This window comes from Symphalangus syndactylus, chromosome 20, assembly GCF_028878055.3.
Source record: "Symphalangus syndactylus isolate Jambi chromosome 20, NHGRI_mSymSyn1-v2.1_pri, whole genome shotgun sequence".
Lineage (NCBI taxonomy): Eukaryota > Metazoa > Chordata > Mammalia > Primates > Hylobatidae > Symphalangus > Symphalangus syndactylus.
The window spans coordinates 45,254,294-45,279,215 of NC_072442.2; the positions used below are offsets into that span (position 1 = coordinate 45,254,294).

The window sequence follows — 24,922 nt, forward strand, 5'->3', positions numbered from 1 at the left end:
ACTTTTATATTGATTACACGTGGAAATGATAATATTTTGGATCTATTGGGTTAAATAAGATATATTATTAAAATTAATTTTAGCCAGACACGATGGCTCATGCCTGTAATCCCAACACTTTGGGAGGCCAAGGCGGGTGGATCGCTTAAACTCAGGAGTTCGAGACCAGCTGGGGCAACATGGTGAAACCCTGTGTCTACAAAAAATACAAAAATTAGCTGGGCATGGTGGCACACGCCTGCAATCCCAGCTACTTGTGGGGACTGAGGGCGGGGGAGGATCGCCTGAGTCCAGGAGGTCGAGGCTGCAGTGAGCTGTGTTCACACCACTCCACTCCAGCTTGGGTGACAAAGTGAGACCCTGTCTCAAAAAATTAATTTTTCCATAGCTCACAGTAGCCTCAAACTCCTGGACTCAATCTATCCTCCTGCCTCAGCCTCCTGAGTCATTGGGACTAGGACTACAGGTATGCATCACTGTACCCAGCTAACTTTTATGTAGGTTTTTGTTTGTTTTTAACAGGTGAGATCTCACTATGTTGCCCAGGCTGCATAGAACATTTTAAATGGCATCTGTGACTTCCATCTTATTTCTATGGGGCAGAGCTGCTCTGAGAACTCTCAGCTCAGTGGAAGACAGACAGGATCATTTGAATATTCTAAAGCAGGGGAACATGTGGTCTGTGTTTTAAGAAGTGAGAACAACTTGGTGAAGGAACTCAGAGGCGGGAACTCCTGAGGGAGAGAGTTTCAGGGAAGCTGTCTCAGCGGATTCCAGGTTCCAGCTGTATTTCTAAAGATTTGTGGGACTCTGCCCTGGGGAGAAGAGCAGAGGGAAACATGAAGGCCAAAACAGCAAAGGCCAGGGAGGCAAGGCCAGCCAGCAGCGGGGCTGGGTGCCCAGTGCTCCCGGGTGAGTGGAGGGAGACAAGGCCTGCTGACCACAAACTGTGAGGGCCTTGACTGTGGGGCCAGACAGAGGGACTCTCAGCCGGATGGAGCTCCAGACGCTTCAGGCTGGGGAGGGTCTGGACCTGGACAGACTAGGGAAATTGGCGAGCAGGAATGGGAGGTGGCAGTGAGTGGCAGAGCCCCTGGCTCCTTCTCCCTCCATCCCCATTTCCTTGCTCTGGAGGGGAGGGTGGTGAACAATCTTCTTAGAGGAGGTTAGCTGTAGGGGGACAGCTCCTAAGGAGCATTTCCTGCCTTTGGCTCACAACTGCTTCCTGCCCAGACCTCCCAACACTTGACCCCCATTCAATTCCTTCCTCCCAGGGGAGTCGGGTGGCCACGAGGGCTTCACAGGTCCAGAGACCCGGAGCTTCTCAGCAAGCTGAATGAGGCAGGGTCCCAGGGGTCCAGAAACCCAGCCTCGCCCGGCCCTGGTGAGGAATCCAGGCTTGTAGTGAAAGCCTCAGGGATAGATTTGGAGGAGGAAGCCCGAGATGGCGCCTCTCTCCCACCGGCTGAGACCTCAGTTCTCGCTTTCCTAGTTACCTCTTCCGCCCCCTCACCTCCAGCTGGGAACTTACATCCCTTCTTTCATTTATAGGGCACTTTTAGGCGGGGTGCGGTGGTTCATGCCTGTAATCTTAGGCCAAGGCAGGCGGATTGCTTGAGCTCAGGAGTTCGAGGCCAGTTTGGGCAACATAGTGAGACCTCGTCTCTATTTTTTAAAATAAAATATAAATATTTTAAAAATTAAAAATTCAAAAAAACAAAAAACAAATGGCACTTTTTCTTCCCAAACAATGGCTGGGGACTTCTGAAAGGAAAGGGAGGCAAATTCCCTAGGAAATAATCATGAGTGATTCCTTCTCTAGAAACACCTGAGGCCTCCAATGAACCCCTTCTTTGAGAGTCAATCTGCAGTTTTCTCCCTGGTTCTGAGATGTCAGGCCAGGTTCCAAAGATGTGAGGTTTTTTTTTTTTTTTTTTTGAGACGGAGTCTCACTCTGTCACCCAGGCTTGAGTGCAGTGGCATGATCTCAGCTCACTGCAAGCTCCGCCTCCCGGGTTCACACCATTCTCCTGCCTCAGCCTCCTGAGTAGCTGGGACTACAGGTGCCCAACACCATGCCCGGCTAATTTCTTTGTATTTTTAGTAGAGTCGGGGTTTCACCATGTTAGCCAGGATGGTCTCGATCTCCTGACCTCGTGATCCACCCGCCTCGGCCTTCCAAAGTGCTGGGATTACAGGCGTGAGCCACCACGCCGGCCTAAGATGTGAGTTTTGAGAGCCCATCACAGGTTGTTAAAAGTGTGTCTGGAGTTGGTTCCTTCCCATGGGTCTTTGGTCTTGCAGGCTTCTTGGGTTCTTGGTCTCACAGACTTCAAGAATGAAGCCGTGGACCTTCGCAGTAAGTATTACAGCTCTTAAAGGTGGCATGGACCCAAAGAGTGAGCAGCAGCAAGATTTATTGGGAAAAGTGAAAGAACAAAGCTTCCACAGCATGGAAGGGGACCAAAGAGGGTTGCCGCTGCTGGCTGGGAGTGGGGGTGGGAATGGGGGGAGTGGTCAGCTTTTATTCCTTTATTTGTCCCCACCCACATCCTGCTGATTGGTCCATTTTACAGAGTGCTGATTGGTCTGTTTTACAGAGTGCTGATTGCTGCATTCACAATCCTGTAGCTAGACACAGAGCACTGATTGGTGCGTTTTTACAGAGTGCTGATTGGTGCATTTACAATCCTTTAGCTAGCCAAGAAGTTCTCCAAGTCCCCACTCCACCCAGGAAGTCCAGCTAGCTTCACCTCTCAAAAGGAGCCAGATCTTTCTCCTTTATCTCTTAAACCTAAGCCATGCCTGCCCACCCCCTAGTGCAGGGTACACTACAATACTTAAAATGGGGAGAGGACCACCCCAAATAACCCAGCCCATCTCAGCTCAACCATGAGCCTCTGCTATGCCTCTAAATGAGTCCTGCCCTCTTCCTTTCATAAATCCTAGAGACCCCTAGGAGGTGCCCCTCACCAGCACCATACCAGCCAGGAATCCCTGAGTCCTCCATAAAAGCCACACTTGGAGCTGAGGTGACCCTAGGGGAGGAGGCTTAGTCCCTCTGCCTTGCTCTGACCCTTAACCACCAGGTAGACCACAGGTGTTTGTTGCACATCATACCCCACTCCCCACAGACCCCCACATAAGGCCAGGGCAGAATTAAAGGATGGGATTGCTGAAAGAAGGGGTCTTCTCCCCCAGGGATGCTTGGTCTCAGTCCACAGTGAAAGGAAGGTCCTGTGGGTGTGGGGAGTGCAGGCCTGGCTGGTCTCCTGCTCTCCGCCAGCTCTAGAGCACCCACTGCACCAGGGGCTCCCCTTGGTGGGGACAGGAAAAGTCCACAGGAGAGACTGGGGGGAGTGGAGGGGAGAGCCCTGGGGAAAACTAATGTGGATCAAGGGCTTGAAGACGTTCCTGACTCTCCCTCCCATACCCTACCCTACCCCCACCCCGACGCCTGCCTCAGGTGGACCAAATACTGAGGAGTGGATTTGTGTGAGCCTAAACAGAGCTCTGGGGTTCTATTTCCTCTTAGTCATTTTCCAAAGCTGCACCACCCTACCACTGCCTGGCTGGTGTGGCATCAGAGGGCTCTAGGTCCCCAGCCCTGCAGAGAAGCCCTTCTGAATGAAGGAGAGGCCCACCAGCCTGGGGAGAAGAGGTGAGTCCCCGACTCCCTCCGAGACAGAGCCTCCTCCCCTCCTCAAGCACCCCGAACCTCTACGCCACCAGTTCACCCTCAGATCTGTTTCTTTCTTTTTTGTTGTTTTGTTTTGTTTTGTTTTGTTTTCCCCGTCGCCCAGGCTGGAGTGCAGTGGTGCGATCTCGGCTCATTACAACCTCTGCCTTCCAGGTTCAAGCGATTCTCCTGCCTCAGCCTCCCGAGTAGCTGGGATTACAGGTGTGCGCCACCATGCCTGGCTAATTTTTGTATTTTTAGTAGAGATGGGGTTTCACCATGTTGGCCAGGCTGGTCTCGAACTCCTGACCTCAAGATCCGCCCGCTTCCGCCTCCCAAAGTGCTGGGATTACAGGCGTGAGCCCCAGATCTCTTTCTTAAAACGTCTTTTCCCTCTATCTTTCCCCTCCCAGTGATCCAAAAGCTACTCCTGATTTGGAAAGGGGGTGGCAAGTGGGAAAGGAGGAGGGAAGGGGCAGTGTGGATTGAGGAGGGGGTCACCCCCACCCTGACCCTGAGCACCCTAGGTTTGGCACCTCTGGGTGCCTCCCTCTTTGGAGAACTCAGGAAGCCGATGAGCTAGTTTGCGAGCTGGGAGTGGGGCAGCGAGGGGGACACTGGGGAGGAGGGAGGAGGGAGGAGGGAGGAGAGTGACGGGAGCCGTGGCTGGGAGGCTTCAGAAGGTTGAAGGCTGGGTTTGGGAGGTGAGGGCGAGCGTCCCTCTCAGCCCCGTGGGGGGATATGCAAAGAATTGCTAATTGCAACTAAACGAGGCCTCGGCGTGGGGGAAGGGGCAGTCTCGCGGCTGTCAGGGGCTACCGCCTCTTTGAGTGCCCGGGTAAGGCCAGGCCAGCCTGCTCTTCTCATGTAAAGCAGCTTTTTGTCTGGGGGAGCCAGGGCTGGGGCCAGGGGCTGGGGAAGGGGCCCAAGCCATCAGCAAGTTTCTTGTTCCCCAGAAAGGGAGAAGGGTGCCGAGGCCTCCTCAGAGAGAGAATGCCCCCCTCCTTCTCCACTGTCAAGCTTTTTATGTGGGGGTTGGTGGGGTGCTGCCCAGCAGGAGGGGGTGGGCCTGGGATCCCAGTACCCCCCTTGCTGGACTGTGGGAAAAAAAAGAGCACAAAGAAGGGGGCTGGCCCCGCTGAGATGGGAGACAGGGCAGCTCTGATCCACGGATGCCCTGAGGCTGAAGTACCCATCCCTGGAGCCCCTTCTAGAGAATGTCCCCAGTGGCCACGTGTATCTTATCTGGTCATCTGGGCCCATTTCAGACTTTCTCACCCACTTTGCAAACCCTCCCTAACCCTTTGTACTCTGGGGAGATGGATTTTGTGAATCCAAGTTAGTTCCTAACTGAACTTAACCAGGGGGAGAAGAAGGACTCAAACCTTTGGGGAAATCTTTGCTCTAAACATAGAGACCTACGAGTAATGCTTCCAGACCCTGGGGCCACATAACCTGTTAGAGACCCGAGAATCTTGCTTTCTAATTCAGATGCCCCCTTTTATGAGCTTCTATAAACTTGGGCAAATTATATCAGCTATTGAGCCTCGGTTTTCTCATCTGTAAAATGGGGACAATATCATCCTCTCAAAATCCTTGTGAAGATATGGAAAGATGCAGTGCATCCCGTGTGGCAGTCCCTGGTTCTCAGTGTGTCCCCTCCCCTCCCCTGGAACATCCATCAAAAGGATGGATACACACACACAAGCACTTCAGGAATAGTGATACCTCATGTCCATAGCACACTTTGCAATTTCCACAATGTATTGTCATCTCTTTCTCTTTTTTCTTTCTTTTTTGAGACAGAATCTCACTTTGTCGCCCAGGCTGGAGTGCAGTGGCACGATCTCGGCTCACTGCGAACTCCATCTCCTGGGTTCAAGTGATTCTCTTGCCTCAGCCTCCTGAGTAGCTAGGACTACCACCCGCCACCACTCCCAGCTAATTTTTGTATTTTTAGTAGAGACGGGCGTTCTCCGTGTTGGCCAGGCTGGTCTCAAACTCCTGACCTTCAGTGATCCACCCGCCTCAGCCTCCCAAAATGCTGGGATTACAGGTGCGAGCTACATCGCTGGGCCACATGTCATCTCTTAATGATACACTATCTAATCAATGGAACAGACTCTTTTCTATATTTGGTGAAAAAACACAAGATTCCAAGAGCTTAAGTCAGATCCCCTGACACCTCCACCAATGCTCATCCCACTCCATGGTGTGGCCTCAGAGATCTCATCTCACGGACTAGGCAAATGGAGCCCAAGGCCAGAGCAAAACCAGTGGGAGACCGTCACCGTCCAAGGTATCACCCAGGGTTTCTCAATAGCACAGCTTGTGTTAGTGGCCACCTGGGCTCTTCTCCTAAATCAATGCTTGTGTGGAAACTTTAGGACTGTGTGGGTCCCCTTCTCTCAGCTCCACATTGGGGTCCTTGAGAAGTAAGGGCTGGCTGGAGGATAGGAAGGGTTGTCCCCTCCCCTCCCAACAGAAAACCTCTGGGATGACACCTTCACTCTGAGAGGCAGCGGGATGACACGGGTAGAATCGCTGGGCAAGTCTGTTGTTTCCCTCCTCCCTTTTCCTGCTAGAAGTCCACTTGTTCATGAAGAAATGTCTCCTCCGTTCCTTCCCCCCTCTATTTTGGGGGCCCCAGGGTCTAGCTCCCCATCTCTGTGTGTCACCCCGGCTGGGTCCCCATCCTCCCAGCCCCTCGGCCAAGTGCAGGATGCTGATCTGACTGCCTCCTGCCAGACACCCAGGGCCTCCTGCTCCCAGAGGGTCTTGGCCAAGGGGCTCTGGCGCTAGGCTGGTGCCTTTCTCACTCCCGGCTCCCTCCCCACAGGCCCCTAATCCATCTCACCCAGCAGGAAGCCCTTAAGCTGCCTTTTCAGCGGCCTTCCCCAGCCCGCTGTGGGCTCTGTGCCTTTCTATACCACCCTTGGCAGGAGCTGTGTTATACAAGCTGGAGAGAGAGGCCCCTGCAAAGAGGTCATCGTGCCTAAGGCAGCTTCCAGCTCCAGCAGCCTCTCCTCCCTGGTCCCCTCCCCAGGGATCCCCCACTGGTACACTGCCTGGCATCCCTGGGCACTGACAGCCCTGGCTGACTCACATCAAAGCCCCAGACTGGGTCCAGGTGAGAGGAGGAATGCTAGGGGGACAGTGGGCAGAAGGCCAGGGTCTGGGGAAGTGTGGCAGGCATGAGGGGCTCCTCTGGCTCTGTGCCATCTGTCCTTTTGGCTGGTCTCTCCATCTTCCCTCTGCTTCCAACCCCTGCCCCCAACTCCCCAAAGCCCATTCACAGGCTTCTCAGACTCAGTTATGCAGCCCAGACAGGGCTGGGAGAGTGTGTCCCCCGGAGGCCACCTCAACTGAATGTTTCAGACAGGAAGAGAGCGAGGCCAAGGGGGTGGGGTGGGGGCAGGGGCGCCAACGGGTTCTTTCTGTCTTCCTAGGTTGTATTTGGGTTTGGGCAATTGCTTGTCACTCTTGGGGCACAGACCTCATAGCTTGGATCATGCTGGGGCAGGCTTAATTTCACACCCCCAATTTCATGGCCCCTGCAAGTATACTCTTGCTGGTTCTGATGATTTTTGGTTTGGAAAATGGTTCTTTTTTTTTTTTTTTTTCAGATGGAGTCTCGCTCTGTCACCCAGGCTGGAGTGCAGTGGCGTGATCTTGGTTCACTGCAACTTCTGCCTCCTGGGTTCAAGTGACTCTTGTGCCTCAGCCTCCCAAACAGCTGGAACCACAGGCGCCTGTCACCACACCCGGCTAATTTTGTATTTTCAGTAGAGACAGGGTTTCACCATGTTGGCCAGGCTGGTCTCAAACTCCTAGCCTCAAGTGATCTGCTCACCTCGGCCTCCCAAAGTGCTGAGCCACCGTGCCCTGCCTGGAAAATTGTTCTTGTATGACCTGGTCCCTATCTTGACCTCAACCTTTCCCTCCCCTCTCTCTCCAGGAAAAAATATCCCCCCACCGCCCCCACCTAGGCCCCTTCTCCAAGGCCCAAACCCCAGTCCTGCCTCCGCTCCAGGAAGCCAGCCTTTTGCTGGCTAGGAGTGGTTAGAGAAGAGTTGGGGGTGCCTCTGGGAGGTCTGTTTGTAGTTCAGATTCTTCTCATTCCAGGCTCAGCAGGCTCTCTCTAAGGGAAGGGCCTGAGATGGGGGGGCGGGGATCCTTGGGGCACCAGCTGCAGGGAAGGAAAGCTTCCTGGGGAGAGGAGGGAAGTGTTTTTCTTCCCTTCCTAGTGACCCCCATCCACAAGGTAGGAACTGCCTCTCCCGGTTCCATCATTGGAGTACCCCCCACAAGCCACCCCAACATTCAGGCTCCTCCCAAGGGGCCTGAAAGGAGCTATGGAGAGCTGAGGCCCTGATCTCTTTCTTCACTTCTGAATGAGTCCGTTTCTACCCTTTTGGGACCCTTAGAGGTGTTTGGAAGAGTTTGAGGGGGGGGCACTAAGGTATGCACAACCAGATGCTTGCAGAGTGACTGGGTCAGCCCCAGCTTCAAAGAGGCCATATCAGTCTGTCCCCAAAACTGAAGTCGCTTGTAGATTTTTTCTTTCTTTAACCTGCATTCACATATTTGTCCCTCTAGACTACCAACCCTTAGGCCTCGAGATTCCTCAAGGATTAATCAGTGATCCAGTCACGGGAGAAAGCAACCAACCCCCAAGGTCTTAGAAGTCTGACACCTGCCCCAACTCCCCAGCAAACTTCCTTCTCCAGCTGCCTCTGCCTGATCTAGGGAGAGCAGGAAAAACCAACACTAAAGGCTTATATTGAGCATCCACTATGTGAAGTCACTTACCGCTTCATCTTATCTTCCTCACCCTTCAAGAGAAGATTAGTGTCCCTATCTTATCGATGAAGAGTCGGAGCTTCAGAAAGGGAGAGTGACCTATCTCAGGGAATGCAGTGAGGAAGCAGAGCTGAATCCATTGAGTCCAAGTCCAGGACAGTGGTCTGCCTAGCATGCTGCCTCATGACTAGGTCTGCCCTAGGTACCTGTGTCCAGGCTCCCAGGCTGACCTCTGGCTAATATTCTGCTTCCGAGTTACAGAGCAGCATGTACCATCTGAGCTTCCTTTCCCAAAGCAACTGTCCCTACAAATCCAGTTTCTCATTCAGTCCTCACTTCACAAGGAACAGGACAGATGTATTGTGCCCATTCTTCAGATGGAGAAACTGATACTCAGAGAAGTAAAAAGATTCACTGAAGGTCAGAAAAGTATTAAGCACCAAGACCAGGACACGAGCATTCAGGTGTCCTACGTCCACTTCATGGGTTCTCACGATGACGTCAGATTTATTTGTCACTTCACCCCTTCTCAGATTAGAGATCAGAATAGATTTGTTTTTGTTTGTTTGTTTTGTTTTGAGACAGGATCTTGCTCTGGCACCCAGGCTGGAGTGCAGTGCTGCAATCACAGCTCACTGCAGCTTCGACCTCCTGGGCTCAAGAGGTCCTCCTGCCTCAGCCTCCCCAGTAGCTGGGATTACGGGTGTGCATTACCATGCTCAGCTAATTTTCTTTTCTTTTTTTTTTTTTTTTTTTTTGTAGAGACAGGGCATATTTGTAATTAAATGTGGCTTTGAGAAACTAGATACTTGTCAAAACTGAAGACTAGAAATCTGGATCCTAGAATCCTTGCTCATTTTGCATCCTCAGAGCTGAGCTTCTCCCCTCCCTAAGTGTGGGTTTCAGAGGCAGGGCAGAATGTATGGAAAGGGAATTGGGCTCGCTGTCCAGGGCAGGATGCTTGTGTCTCTAGATTACCCAGCTCAGGGAGTTCTTCAGACCTTGCCCTATTTACAGAGAGCATTGATTCATTTAACAGTTTTTTCTTGGGTGCCTATGATGTGCAAGGCACTAAGGTATGCACAAAAACTAAGACACAGCCTCTGCCCTCAAGAGACTAACTTGTTGGGTGGTGGGGAGGCTGCAGTTAGACATATGTGGGTAACACATGACACATGCTAAATGCCATAAGATAAACATCAACTCAGGGAAAGGACAGGAGTGGTATCAGGGAAGCACCACAGAGAAGGGGACTTCAAGGATTTACGGTGGTGGAATGGCTGTAGGTGTTTTATCAAAAAAGAAATTCAGGCCAGGTGCAGTGAGTCATGCCTGTAATCCCAACAGTCTGGGAGGCCGAGGCGGGTGGATCACTTGAGCTCAGGAGTTCCAGACCAGCCTAGGCAACATGGTGAAACCCCATCTCTACCCAAAATAGAAAAAATTAGCCAGGCATGTGTCTGTGCTCCTAGCTACTCAGGAGGCCAAGATGGGAGGATTGTTTGATCCTGGGTGGTCGAGGCTGCAGTGAGCCGAGATCGAATCACTGCACATTCCAGCCTGGGTGACAGAGTAAGACTCCGTCTCAGAAAAAAAAAAAAAAAAGATTCAATACATATAGACCGAATTAAACTGTGGCCCCACAAAATTCATATGTTAAAGCCCTAACCCTCAATGTGATTGTATTTGGAGATAGGGGTTTTAGGAGGTAATTAATGTTAAACGAGGTTGGAAGGTCCCCACCCCTAATCTGATAGGATTGCTGGCCTTATAAGGGGAACAGAGAGAAATCTCTCTCTCCCCACCTACACACACCAATGATAGACCACATGAACACTGAGAAGGTGGCCATCTACAAGCCAGGAAGTAAGCCTTCACCAGAACCCAACCATGCTGGCATCCCAATCTCAGACTTCCAGCTTCCAGAACTATGAGAAAATAAATTTCTGTCATTTAAGCCATCCAATCTGTAGTATTTTGTTATGGCAGCACAAGCGGACTAAAACAACAGGAAACTAGGTGTTTGTGAAACTTGGATGGCCTGGAGGAGTGGACTTTGTCACGAAGCCACAGAAATGACCCTCCAGTAGAAGCTGCTACCTCTGCCACAAGCAGGTAGGGGGATCAAGAGGCTACCATTGGGACAGGTTGCAGTGGCTCATGCCTGTAATCCCAGCACTTTGGGAGGCCAAAGCGGGCAGATTACTTGAGGCCAGGAGTTTGAGACCAGCCTGGCCAACATGGCAAAACCCTGTCTCTACTAAACATACAAAAATTAGCTGGCTGTGATGGTGCACACCTGTAATCCCAGCTACTCAGGAAGCTGAGGCCTGAGAATCGCTTGAGCCCGCGAGGGGGAAGTTGCAGTGAGCCAAGTTCACACCATTGTATTCCAGCCTGGGGGACAGAGTGAAACTCTATCTAAAAAAAAAAAAAAAAAAAAAAAAAAAGGCTTCCATTGGAACTAAGCCAAGGTAACTGCACCTAAGGATCAGTAGAAATAGCCATAGCAGCAAGAACATGACCTCATTTCCCTTCCACCTTCCAGATCTCAAATAAGCACATTTTGCATCCAGAGCTCTAGCTGCAAGGGAGGCTGAGAGGTGAGGTTTTTGGCTTCCAACCTCTGCAGTATAGAAAGGAGGTGGGAATGGTGAGAGGATCTCTTGAGCCCAGGAGTTTGAGGCTGCAGCGAGTTGTGATCGTGCCACTATACTTCAGCCTGGGTGACCGAACAAGACCTCATCTGGAAGAGAAAAAGAAAAAAGTAACTAGGGCTCTGAAAGCTAATTGAATGGTCTGGAGGTTTGGAAAGCAGATAGCTTCAGAGTGCACATACGAATCACTCGGGGATGGTATATTTGGATCAGTGGGCAGGGCCCCGGAATCTATATTCCTAACAGGAAAACTCCAGTTCCCATTTCCCCTCCTGCCATAATCCTGATGCACGTAGACTCAGCTTTCAGAAACTTTGTCCCTGGGCAGGAGCTCTGATGGGGCAGTCCCAGGCACTGCAGTGAGCTCGGAAAAGGTTAGATTTGTGCTGAATTAGTCTCTTTCTCTCCTAAGAGCTGGTCCTGAAAGTTGGATGCTGAACCCTGAAAAATGCTGCTGTGATGGAGGCTCAGGAGAAGGGGGGCTCTGCCTAGAACCCAGGAGTCCAGGGATTTAAACTCACCGCCCCACCAAGGAGGACTGGATGGAATCAGCCGACAACATGAATAAGCATTTCTTGAAGTTATGCCTCATTTTGTTCTGAATTTCCACCCTGGCCCCGGGGGTTTAGGACCTTCGGGATCCTATTTCCATTGCAGGGGTTTGGTTAGAGAGCCCCTTCAACCTTGAGGGGTTTAAGAATTAGAGGAGAAGAAAAGTGAAACAGAGGGTACAAGAGAGGAAGCGAGGAGAAAGGTAGCACCTCCACCCAAAATGGCCTCAGGTCCCTACCAGAACCCAATGTCCTCCATAGCTTACATTGAATTTCAACACAAAATAGTCTATCACAATAGATTTTCCTTTTTCCTTCTCAGTCATTTTCTTTTCTTGTCTCTTACCAGGCAGCCCTGGCCCCTAAGCCCCTCAGTTCTGAGGGGAAGGCCACAGATAAATGAAAAAGCCCAGGCCTTCTTCCTCTGTGCCCCCATCCCAGCCCCACATCTCAGGGAGGGGGTCGCCCCAAGCCAGAGCAAGGCTGAGTCTGCCTGGGCCAGGCTGCCTGGCCAATAGGCTTTCCTCTTTCCCAGGGGTATCCATTCTTCTACCCAGTTCCTGAGATGCTGGGCCCCCTTCTGCTGCATCTGCAGCCTGACTGAGCAGAGTCCCCCAGGCCTTCTTCCTCGAGGCTGGTCCTCCCAGGGCAAGAGCAGGCTTCCAGGTTGGGAGGGGGTCTGTCCCCCCATCCCCTAGTTATCACCACAAAGCAAAGTCCAGGGAAGGAGGGAGAGTGGGCAAGGGTGGGGGTAGCGGGAGAGCCAGGTCCTTGCTAGTAAATCAAAGTTGGTTTCCCAGATGGAGTTGCAGCCGCTTTGATTTCTCAAGTCACCCCCCTCCCCCTCTGCTGCCTCCCCTCACCCCCAGCTCCACAGTTTCAATTCCTCCCTGAAAAGCAGCAGGGCCTCCTTTCAAACCAGCTCCTCCAACTCCCAACAACAGCTTCAGTTACAGGAAAGGGGAAGGGGAGGGGATGAGGTGGCCCAGCCTGGAGAGAAAGGAGAGACATTCTGGGAGAAGCAAGAGGGAGAAGGAGGAGTAGAAAAGGAGGAAGGGGAAAAAGAAAGAGCAGAGTGAGAAGATGGGAGGGGGGCAGCCAGGGTGGAAGAGTGGGGCTCTGCTGGAGCAGGAGGGGAGCTCCAGCTGGGAAGCCAACCTACCTTTTCCTCCCTCCCAAGGGAGCACCCCCACACCCATCACCCCAAGGACCCCTCCATATCTACAGAGCTATGATTCAGGCTTCCCTATTCCTCTCCCCTTGGCATTAGGTTCTAGAAAGTTCTGGAAGACAAAATATCAAAACCATTCATTCCCAGGGACATTTATTTCCTGTTCTAGAAGGCAGAGTCACCCAAGAACCTCACTAGCCAAACTTAGCACTGGCTTTCTAGATCCCGTTTCCCCATTTGGCTCCGAGCAGCCCACACCTTGGTCTTGCTCAGCCCAGGCTTGGGCCAATTAAGGCCCTTAATTAATAGATCATCTGTTTAATCCTTTTATGGCCCATTTTGCCTGCCAGAGACCTTGAAGAAGGATATTAGAGAGATAAAGGGGTAACAGCTATGCTCTGCTAAGTCGCCTTCCTCCTCTGCCCCAAAGCCAGGGGCAGCCTTGGAACTTGGCAGGGGTGGGGCAGGGTGCACCGAAGGAACTTACAAGTTGTCAGGAATTGGAATTCCAGGAGTCCTAGGTCTCCTGATTATTTGGTGGCCCATTTCTGTATTTCCTTCCTTCCTTCCTTTCTTCCTCCCTTCCTTCCTTCCCTTCCTTCCTTTCTCTTTCTCCCTCTTTCTCTTTCTCCTCTCTCTCTGTGTCTCTCTTACTTTTATTTCTCTCTCCTTCTCTTTTTTTCTTTCTTTTTGAGATAGTGTCTCACTCCCATTGCCCAGGCCAGAGTGCAGTGGCAGGATCACAGCTCACTGCAGCCTCCACTCAGGTGATCCTTCCACTTCAGCCTCCTGAGTAGCTGGGACCATAGGCATGCACCACCACACCAGGCTATTTTTATTTAAAAATTTTTTTTTTATTTTTAGTAGAGACAGTTTTGCCATGTTGCCTAGGCTGGTCTCCAACTCCTAGGCTCCAGTGATTCACCAGCCTCATCTTTCCAAAGTGCTGGAATTGCTACTGTGCCCGGTCTGTGGCCCATTTCTAAGGGTCATTTCTCTGAGATCTAAATGGAGGATGGAGTGCAGGGAGAAGGAATTTGATACCTCACCTGAAGGTGGATTCAAGGTCTTGATGGACAGGTTCAGGGAGAGAGGAGGAAAGGTGAATTCACCTAAAGCAGAGGCATATTGTGTGGGTCAGGGGAGAGGGGAGCCAAGGAGACTGATTCTCTGAAGGCTCAGACCTGTTTTCCACAAAGTGTCTAGGATCCACCCCGTTTAGAGCAGAACATTTTTGCTTAGAGAATAAAACCACTGAAGCTCCTAAGGTATCTGAAATTAAGTCCTCTTCCTTGATCTCTGTCTCCTAAACAGATACACATAGCCCTTCCCTCTTTAGGGTGGAGGGACCTCAGTGCTTTGAAAAGGAAAGAACACTGACCCAGAATTGAGGAAACAAAGAGGGGACCTGTCCTCTGCCAGGCTTATTGGAGCAGGGGGAATTCCCTCGGGAGTCACCATACCAGGCATTGTCCCTTAGAAGAGCCCTCAAGGACAGAGAGAGGGGACAGCTTCTCTGGAAAGCAAGGGCTCTAGAGGAAAACGTGCGAGGAGACCTGGACATGTGTGATTACCTAAACTGTGACCGGGGGAAGGTGAAAGGCCAGAGACAGGAGGATATTTTGCGGGGAGTGGGAGCCCTAGGCAATCTCCCCGGGTTTTCTTAGCGGGGAGAAGTTCTCCGTGCTCTCCTCTCCTGAGCATGCCTGTGTGTGTTGGATGTTGCTGACCGTCATTTCACTTATCTGTGACACACAAGTCTTTCATCTTGTTTGGGTGGCATGAAGCAAGGAGAGTTTCAATGATCCAAGCATCATATTCTCACAGCCTCCTACATCTGGCTCAAGGGTAAAATCAATAAATCATTTTATGATCCCTTTCTACAAATGAAAAAGCTGCAGCTAAGGAAGGGACGGTGACTTGCCTAAGCTACTGGGCCAGTGGGGCTGGAGCCAGGCCTGCAGCCCAGACATTTGGAGCCCCAGACCGGGTTTCTTTCCATTCCAACAGCTATTTTCTCTGCTCTCCTGTTAGGTTGAGATTTCTGCTCCTGCCAAGCCCATCCTACAGAATGAGGGAATGGACCCTGCAGCAGATTTACAGTAGGTACCCAACAATTATCCCAGATATCAGATTTTTTTTTTTTTTTTGAGATGGGTTCTCACTCTGTTGTCCAGGCTGGAGTGCGGTGGCGCGATTATAGCTCATGCAGCCTCAAACTTCTGGGCTCAAGTGATCCACCCACTTCAGCCTCCTGAGTAGCTGTGACTACAGGTGCATGCTACCAGGCTAATTTTAAAATTTTCTGTAGAGATAGGGCCTGGCTATCTTGCCTAGGCTGGGTCAAGCAATTCTCCCACCTTAGCATCCTAAAGTGCTAGGATTACAGGTGTGAACTACTCCACCCGGTCCTAGATATCAGATTTGTAGGCAGATATGATTAACAGTGGTACTTCGGGATTTGGGGGAGAAGTGGCACTTCTGTGCACTGGGGACACCTAGGCTCCCAGCCCACAGCAGAAGCCCAAGACTAAAGAGAAATATTCCTTAGGGAGCGATAGCAGAATGTGGCCCCCTAGACTGTAGGCTCCCTGAAGCTGGAGGCTGAGTCTCTGCAGACTATCTGCTTTGCATATAGTAGGTGCTCAATAATTTATTGGACAAAATAATAGCTACTATTACCAAGCTTTCAGCCTAGCACCAGGTCATAGTGAGTGTCATATGCTGTCTCATTTAATTCTCACAACTGAAATAAGAAAAATAAAAATTCTGGGCCAGGTGCGATGGCTCACACCTGTAATCTCAGCACTTTGGGAGGCTGAGGTGGGCAGATCACTTGAGGTCAGGAGTTCGAGACCAACGTGGCCAACATGGTGAAACCCTGTCTCTATTGAAAATACAAAAATTAGCTGGGCATGGTGGCTTATGCCTGTAATCCTAGCACTTTGGGAGGCTGAGGCGGGTGGATCACGAGGTCAGAAGATCAAGACCATCCTGGCTAACACGGTAAAACCCCATTTCTACTAAAAATACAAAAAAATTAGCCGGGCATGGTGGTGGGCACCTGTAGTCCCAGCTATTCGGGAGGCTGAGGCAGGAGAATGGCGTGAACCCGGGAGGCGGAGCTTGCAGTGAGCTGAGATAGAGCCACTGCACTCCAGCCTGGGGGATAGAGTGAGACTCCGTCTCAAAACAAAAACAAAAACAAAACAAAACAAAACAAAACAAAACAAAAAAATTAGCTGGGCATGGTGGTGGACTCCTGTAATCCCAACTACTCGAGGAAAGAGAATCCCTTGAACCAGGGAGGCAGAGGTTGCAATGAGTGAGAGCGAGCCACTGCACTCCAGCCTGGGTAATGGAGCAAGACTCTGTCTCAAAAACAAAAACAAAGAAAGAAAACAAAAACCTGACTTGAAGCTCTCAGACCCAGAAGAAACAAACCTTGTGACATCCTCATGTTGGCTAGAATCTCTGCTGGCCCAAATACCTCTTCTCAGTCTCCTTCCTCATTGGCCCCAGGGCCTTTAAATGTTGATATCCCCAAAGCTTTGGCCTTCCCACCCAATCCATCTTCCTTAGATGATCTTAGCCACGCTCATACCATCAGACATAGGCTGAAGGTGCCAGATCTAAATCTAGCCCAGAGTTCCCACCTGAGCACTGAGTTAGATTATTCGCCTGCCTTCTGGACACCTTCTCTTGGATGTACCATAGGACCAGGCTTGCATGACTGCACTCATTATCTGCCCTTTCCCTGCATTTCCCAGCCTGCTTAATGGCATTAGGGCACCTAGGTCAGAGCCTTGGTTGATCTCTTCCCTTACTCCCTCTCTCTCCTTACCATCCGTACTGCCACATCTCAGTTCCTGCCCTCACCATTTCTTGCCTGGTCTCTTATGATCAATCTGTGACTGGTATCTCAGGCTCCCAGCATGATGCTCCTCAAACCTGCCCAAATGCACTAGTTAAAATGCAAATGTGACCTCTTCCTTTCCCAAAACTCTCCAGTATATCCTCATCTCCAGGAGCCCAGACCGTGTGCAAAGCATCCAAGATCTCTGACTACTTAAAGCCTCCTCTGCTATCGTTCTCCTAGATGCACGTGGGACTCTCATAGGGCCAAAGTCTTGTGCTGCCTCCCTACTCCATCTATTTCACCCCACCATGCCCTTGCACACAATGTTCGTTCCCTCTGTCTGGAATGCCTGTCCCTGCCTTGTCTGTTTACATGTCTTTCCCTGTTAGATTGTGAGTTCATGTTTCTACATCCAACACCTCACACATGATCTGTGAGGCCCTGCAACTCTGATCCCTGCTGGCCTCTTTACCTCGTCCTACTTTGCTCCGCACTCCAACCACACAGCCTCTCTTGCCCTCCCCGACTCAGTCAGATTCCCTCCCCAATTATGCTTTCAAAGAACTACGGATCTTCTCTTCACAGCACTGAATCCCGTGGCACTTTTACATCCATGTCAGTGACTGTGCAGTCAATGTGAGTGTCTCCCACTAGGACATGAGCTCCATAGGAACAAGGGGTTGGGTCTGGTACTCAGTGTAATTTTTTTTTTTTTTTTAAGAGATGAGGCCGGGCATGGTGGCTCACACCTGTAATCCCAGCACTTTGGGAGGTCGAGGTGGGTGGATCATGAGGTCAGGAGTTTGAGACCAGCTTTGCCAATACGGTGAAACTCCGTCTCTACTAAAAATACAAAAATTAGCTGGGTGTGGTGGCACACGCCTGTAATCCCAGCTACTCAGGAGGCTGAGGTAGGAGAATCGCTTGAACTCAGGAGGTGAAGGTTGCAGTGAGCTGAGATCGCACCACTATACTCCAGCCTGGGCGACAGAGTGAGACTCTGTCTCAAAAAAAAAAAAAAAAAAAAAGAGAGAGATGAGTTCTGGCTATGTTGCCCAGGCTGGTTCCAAACTCCTGACCTCAAGTGACCCTCCTGCCTCAGCTTCCCAAAGTGGAATTACAAGCATGAGCCACCGTGCCTGGCCATAAATTTGTTAAGTGAATAAGAGTACACAATTCTTTTTTTTTTTTTGAGATGGAGTCTTGCTCTATTGCCAGAGCTGGAGTGCAGTGGCGTGATCTCGGCTCACTGCAAGCTCTGCCTCCCAGGTTCACACCATTCTCCTGCCTCAGCCTCCTGAGCAGCTGGGACTACAGGCGCCCACCATCACGCCCGGCTAATTTTTTGTATTTTTAGTAGAGATGGGGTTTCACCATGTTAGCCAGGATGGTCTCGATCTCCTGACCTTGTGATCCGCCCGCCTCGGCCTCCCAAAGTGCTGGGATTACAGGCATGAGCCACTGCGCCTGGCGAGCACACAATTCTTAGACATTAGGGGCTGTGTGATGCAGGAGACATAACACAGCTTTAAGAGCCAAACAGGCCTGGGTTTCAATCTCACCTATGCCACATACTATGTGACTTTGGGAAAGTTGCCAGATCTCACCTAAGGTGGATTCTTCATCTATAAACAAAAAACAATACCCACTTTGTAAGCATATACATGTGCAGAACTTAGTAGGAGCTCAAAAAATGGTAGCAATTGGCCGGGTGCAGTGGCTCACGCCAGTAATCCCAGCACTTTGAGAGGCCGAGGTGGGCGGATCACAAGGTCAGGAGTTCGAGACCAGTCTGGCCAACATGGTGAAACTCTGTCTCTACTAATAATACAAAAATTAGCTGGGCATGGTGGTGCCCGGCTGTAGTGCCTGCTACTTGGGAGGCTGAGAGAGGAGAATTGCTTGAACCTGGGAGATGATGGTTGCAGTGAGCCGAGATTGTGCCACTGCACTCCAGCCTGGGCGACAGAGCAAGACTCCGTCTAAAAAAAAAATAAAAGGGGGGGAGCAATTACCCTAGGTCTCCTAGGATGCCTGCTGAATAAATATTTAATTCAATGTAACTTCTTGTTTTAAAAGGCGCTTTATGATTATGAAATGTATTTTTGTCATTCTGAAATTATTTTGGATGTGGAGTCTCACATTTTTAAAATCTGTTGGTTTAATTCCTACTTGGTAGATGGGAAAACTGAGGTTCAAAGAAGTACAGTTCCAAAGCTGTACAGTTAGTGGCAGAGTTACAAATCTGGTCCAAGTCAATGACCAAGCTAATTGATTTATGTATTTAGAGGTCTCACTCTGTTGCCTGGGCTGGAGCACAGTGGCATGATGACAGCTCACCGAAGCCTCAACCTCCTGGGCTCAAGCAATTCTCCCACCTCAGCCTCCCAAGTAGCTGGGACCACAGGCATGCGCCACCATGCCCAGCTTATGTTTTAAAATTTTTGTAGAGACAGGGGTCTCACTTTGTTGTCCCAGCTAGTCTCAAAATCTGGCTTCAAGCAATCATCCTGCCTTGGCCTCTCAAAGTGCTGGGATTAAAGGCATGAGCCATTGCATCCTGCCCAAGCTAATTTTTAAAAACTCAGAACTAAGTGCTCTATCTATCAAATAACAAATTACATCCTTTAGTTACCGGGCTCCTGTACTCAAGAGGCAGGTTGGCAGAATAAGAAGTGCTGTGGGTAGGCCTGTAATCTGAAGATGCAGGTTCTGGTCCTGTTCACACTCAGGTCCCTCACATGAAAGGCAAGAGTAAACATGAAATACCACGATTTCTCCTTATTTCACGTACAAATGCTAGACAAGTGTAACATCTTCGTGGAATCACTTTTCTTCTGGGCTACTATAAACTTTTTTTTTTTTTTTTTGAGACAGAGTCTCGCTCTGTTGCCCAGGCTGGAGTGCAGTGGCGTGACCTCAGCTCACTTCAACCTCCGCCTCCCGGGTTCAAGCGATTCTCCTGCCTCAGCCTCCTGAGTAGCTGGGACTACATAGGCATGCGCCACCATGCCCAGCTAATTTCTGTATTTTTAGTAGAGATGGGGTTTCACTATGTTGGCCAGGCTGGTCTCAAACTCCTGATCTCGGGTGATTGCTCGCCTCAGCCTCCGAAAGCGCGGGATTACAGGCATGAGCCACTGCCCCCGGCCTACTATAAATTTTTGAAGGGCAGCTGCTGTCATCTTTTTCCACATTCTCCATAGCCCCTATTATGGTGGTTTGAAATAAGAATAAAAGTGTGTTGAAGGAATGAAAGTTTGCCTGAGTGAATGGAAGAATGTCCTCTATTTCCTGTTTCCAGCTCCCCAGCTCCCCGTCTGCCTTGGGGTGCCTGGAGAAGGGATAACTGTCATTCAGACCTGGCCCTAGGCCAGGAAAACAGGTTTGTCATGGAAGGAAATTGAAGATGCTGCGTTTACACTGGAGATTTGCTCTCAATTTCCTATCAGACTGCGAGCTTCCTGAATGGGGTATAGGAGCCTGTTATTCATTTTTGTTTCCACTGTTCAGCTTCCATGTTTGGTACCAGCTCTCAAGATGCTTTGAGATGGACTAGGCAGGAGATCTGAGGACCAAAAGCTCAGACTCAGATGGAGCAGAGAGTGGACAACATTCCCATCCTTAGACTGCTCTGAGAGAAAATGGGCTTGCTGGTGGACTAGAGATGGGTGGGCTGGAAATGGGATGCACAAAAAAAGGCATATCCCCCCGACAACCACTCATGCCCCAATTTTGAAGGAAAACTTTCATCCTGGTGTAGGGAAAAGGCAACTTCCCCAGGACGTAATAAGGAACATTTTCAAGTTGTAAGGAACCGGAACATCTTTATATCATTCATTCAATCAGGAAAAAAAATTTTTTTTTGAATCCTGTCAAACCTGGATCCCTTTGTATCCATCTACTTAGAATATTTTTTCCAGGCCGGGCGCGGTGGCTCACGCTTGTAATCCCAGCACTTTGGGAGGCCGAGGCGGGCGGATCACGAGGTCAGGAGATCGAGACCACGGTGAAACCCCGTCTCTACTAAAAATACAAAAAAAAAATTAGCCGGGCGTGGTGGCGGGCGCCTGTAGTCCCAGCTACTCCGAGAGGCTGAGGCAGGAGAATGGCGTGAACCCGGGAGGCGGAGCTTGCAGTGAGCGGAGATGGCGCCACTGCACTCCAGCCTGGGCGACAGAGCGAGACTCCGTCTCAAAAAAAAAAAAAAAAAAAAAATTTTCCTTCTCCCTACTCCTTTCCTCTTTTTGTTATTTTTCTTCTGCTGCTGTTGTTGTTTAAAACAATTCTTTTCTATATTGGAGCAAGAAACATTTCACCAGACTGTGAGGATTTGGCCCATACTGTGAAGCAAAGGGGCTTTCTAAACTCAATTTTCTTTCTTCTTTTTAAGTCCCCCCTTTCCCCTGTCCCTCGGGAGAGACAACAGAAAATAATTGATCCATCATCCAGTATCAGGCCCAGGAGATTTACATGCAAATTCCTCCTCGACCCCTTCTCAAATTTAAAATCCTAGAAGGGAAAAAAAAAATTCTAAAAGTAGCAGGAACTCTGCTGGCCACACCCCACCCCTTACCAGGTGAGAGATGTGGAGGGGATAATTCACCCACAACCCCCCAGTTTCCTCCTGCGTCACACACGCCACCCCTCTCTGGTGTGGAACCACTTAAGATTTGGGTAAAACTCCCCTCTCGCCCTGGAGACGGGATCTGGAAGCTTTTAGGGGGCGGAGGTAGAGGTGGGGAGGCAGAAGGAAAATTCCCCCAAACGTTCGTCAGGCCTAAGAGAGTCGTCCCTTCACTCAAAATTGCCCGTCACCCCCCGCCCCCCACCATTAACTTTCGATTAAGACCTCCTCCTTAGGACAACTAAACTTTACTTTGCACAGTTAAGATTTGCAGCGGAAGAAGCGGGAGGGAGAAGCCGCAGCTCCGGGCCATTCTCCTTTCCCTCGCTCCCTCCAAGCCCCCCGCCCCAACCCTCCAGCTCCGGGCCTCCGAGTTCCTGAGTTTTCTCACTTTGAGGTGCCACCGAACACAAAGAACCATAATGGGCTCCTTTGTGCTGGCTACGAGGCAATTACGCCTCGGAGTCCTGGTCCCTTTAAGAGTCTCTTAAAGAGACAGGCTCCCATTTTTCAGAGGGTTTTTTAAGGGTGTGTGGAGGGGGAGGGCGAGGGGTCTACGTGTAAAGTGAAGTGAAACTTTCGCCTGGGCTCTAGAAAGAGCGGACAGAAAAGGTCTTTGTAAATTGTTAGTTTTTTTTTTTAAGTCTGTTTTAATTTTTAAATTTGAGATTTTTCACTCGATTTGAAAAATTGGACTAAGAATAGGTGGGGTTCGAGGATCGGGGGCGGGGGCAAGGGTTTAAAGAGTCCCCACCCGGCAGAGCACCTCGGCCCGGGAAGAGGAGTGAGCCAGGGTCGAGTATTGTCCCCCGATCTCGCCGCGGCAACTCCGGAGAAATCCCGGGCTGGGCAAACAGCCCTTAATATAATAATAGCTTGTCTCTTTAAAAAGCAAAAGGGGGGGGAAAGTTTTGTTGGCATCTGGTTTCTGATCTCATTATGTTGTGGTCGACCAATCCAGCCCTCGGGCCTGGTCCTCGGATTTAAATCTGATTGGCCGAGAGCACATTTTGGGTTGGTGCTTAGAGCTCGACGGGGCGGTTTCAAGGATCCCTTTTTTGGGGGGCTGAAGAGAGGGCGGGGCCGCCAGCGGGGGCCCCCTTGAAACCGACTAATTGGGATCGGAGAGGCCGAGGTGAGGGCTGGAGGAGGCACAAAGAAGTCGCTGGGTGCAGAAGGGAGGGGAGAGGGGGAGCTGAGAGGCGAGAGGAGGAGGAAGAGGAGAGAGAGCAGCGGCGCGCGGTGTCTCCGGCGACTCAGTCCGACCGCGGCGAGCAAGCGGGCAGGCGCACCGCCCCCTCCCCCGCCCGGCCTCCCCAACTCTGCGGCCGCGAGCAAAGTTTGCAGAGAGGCGCGGGAGGCGGCAGCCGCAGCGAGGAGGCGGCGGGGAAGGAGCGTAGTCTCCGGGTTGGGGGCGGGGGCGGGGGGGCGCCAAGGAGCCGGGTGGGGGGCGGCGGCCAGCATGCGGCCCCGCAGCGCCCTGCCCCGCCTGCTGCTGCCGCTGCTGCTGCTGCCCGCCGCCGGGCCGGCCCAGTTCCACGGGGAGAAGGGCATCTCCATCCCGGACCACGGCTTCTGCCAGCCCATCTCCATCCCGCTGTGCACGGACATCGCCTACAACCAGACCATCATGCCCAACCTTCTGGGCCACACGAACCAGGAGGACGCAGGCCTGGAGGTGCACCAGTTCTATCCGCTGGTGAAGGTGCAGTGCTCGCCTGAACTGCGCTTCTTCCTGTGCTCCATGTACGCACCCGTGTGCACCGTGCTGGAACAGGCCATCCCGCCGTGCCGCTCTATCTGTGAGCGCGCGCGCCAGGGCTGCGAAGCGCTCATGAACAAGTTCGGTTTTCAGTGGCCCGAGCGCCTGCGCTGCGAGCACTTCCCGCGTCACGGCGCAGAGCAGATCTGCGTGGGCCAGAACCACTCCGAGGACGGAGCGCCCGCGCTACTCACCACCGCGCCGCCGCCGGGACTGCAGCCGGGTGCCGGGGGCACCCCGGGTGGTCCGGGCGGCGGCGGCGCTCCCCCGCGCTACGCCACGCTGGAGCACCCCTTCCACTGCCCGCGCGTCCTCAAGGTGCCATCCTATCTCAGCTACAAGTTTCTGGGCGAGCGTGATTGTGCTGCGCCCTGCGAACCCGCGCGGCCCGATGGTTCCATGTTCTTCTCACAGGAGGAGACACGTTTCGCGCGCCTCTGGATCCTCACCTGGTCGGTGTTGTGCTGCGCCTCCACCTTCTTCACTGTCACCACGTACTTGGTAGACATGCAGCGCTTCCGCTACCCGGAGCGGCCTATCATTTTTCTATCGGGCTGCTACACCATGGTGTCGGTGGCCTACATCGCCGGCTTCGTGCTCCAGGAGCGCGTAGTGTGCAACGAGCGCTTCTCCGAGGACGGTTACCGCACGGTGGTGCAGGGCACCAAGAAGGAGGGCTGCACCATCCTCTTCATGATGCTCTACTTCTTCAGCATGGCCAGCTCCATCTGGTGGGTCATCCTGTCGCTCACCTGGTTCCTGGCAGCCGGCATGAAGTGGGGCCACGAGGCCATCGAGGCCAACTCTCAGTACTTCCACCTGGCCGCCTGGGCCGTGCCGGCCGTCAAGACCATCACCATCCTGGCCATGGGCCAGATCGACGGCGACCTGCTGAGCGGCGTGTGCTTCGTGGGCCTCAACAGCCTGGACCCGCTGCGGGGCTTTGTGCTAGCGCCGCTCTTCGTGTACCTGTTCATTGGCACGTCCTTCCTCCTGGCCGGCTTCGTGTCGCTCTTCCGCATCCGCACCATCATGAAGCACGACGGCACCAAGACCGAAAAGCTGGAGCGGCTCATGGTGCGCATCGGCGTCTTCTCCGTGCTCTACACAGTGCCCGCCACCATCGTCATCGCTTGCTACTTCTACGAGCAGGCCTTCCGCGAGCACTGGGAGCGCTCGTGGGTGAGCCAGCACTGCAAGAGCCTGGCCATCCCGTGCCCGGCGCACTACACGCCGCGCATGTCGCCCGACTTCACGGTCTACATGATCAAATACCTCATGACGCTCATCGTGGGCATCACGTCGGGCTTCTGGATCTGGTCGGGCAAGACGCTGCACTCGTGGAGGAAGTTCTACACTCGCCTCACCAACAGCCGGCACGGTGAGACCACCGTGTGAGGGGCGCCCCCAGGCCGGAACCGCGCGGCGCGGCCCTCCGCCCGGGGTGGGGCCCCTACAGACTCCGTATTTTATTTTTTTAAATAAAAAACGATCGAAACCATTTCACTTTTAGGTTGCTTTTTAAAAGAGAACTCTCTGCCCAACACCCCCACAAGGTTTGTAATTAAAACTGTAAATAGTCTTTGTAAATTTAATTATATATATTTTCTATTTAAAAGAAAAAAAACACGGGTGTGGGCGCCAGGGCTGAAGAATGAGGTGTGTGTGTGTTGGGGGGTGTAGTTGAGGGGAGGGTTCTCTTTCTTAAGTGCCCTTCAAAACCCGCCCCACTTTTGGAGTTTTTTGGTGGTATGGCAGGGCTGGGCCTGCTGGGAGAGGCACCCAGCCTGAGCGCTGTTTTTGTTGGCTTTGA

General features: G+C 51.7%; 1 protein-coding gene across 1 annotated transcript; it reads left to right on the forward strand.

Annotated features, from left to right (window-relative positions):
• Positions 1-22,390: 22,390 nt before the first annotated feature.
• On the forward strand, positions 22,391-24,691 carry FZD2 (frizzled class receptor 2). Its single transcript, XM_055257989.2, has one exon. It carries the CDS (start codon positions 22,810-22,812, stop codon positions 24,505-24,507), a length of 1,698 nt encoding a protein of 565 aa, XP_055113964.1. The 5' UTR covers positions 22,391-22,809; the 3' UTR covers positions 24,508-24,691.
• The last annotated feature ends 231 nt before the right edge of the window (positions 24,692-24,922 follow it).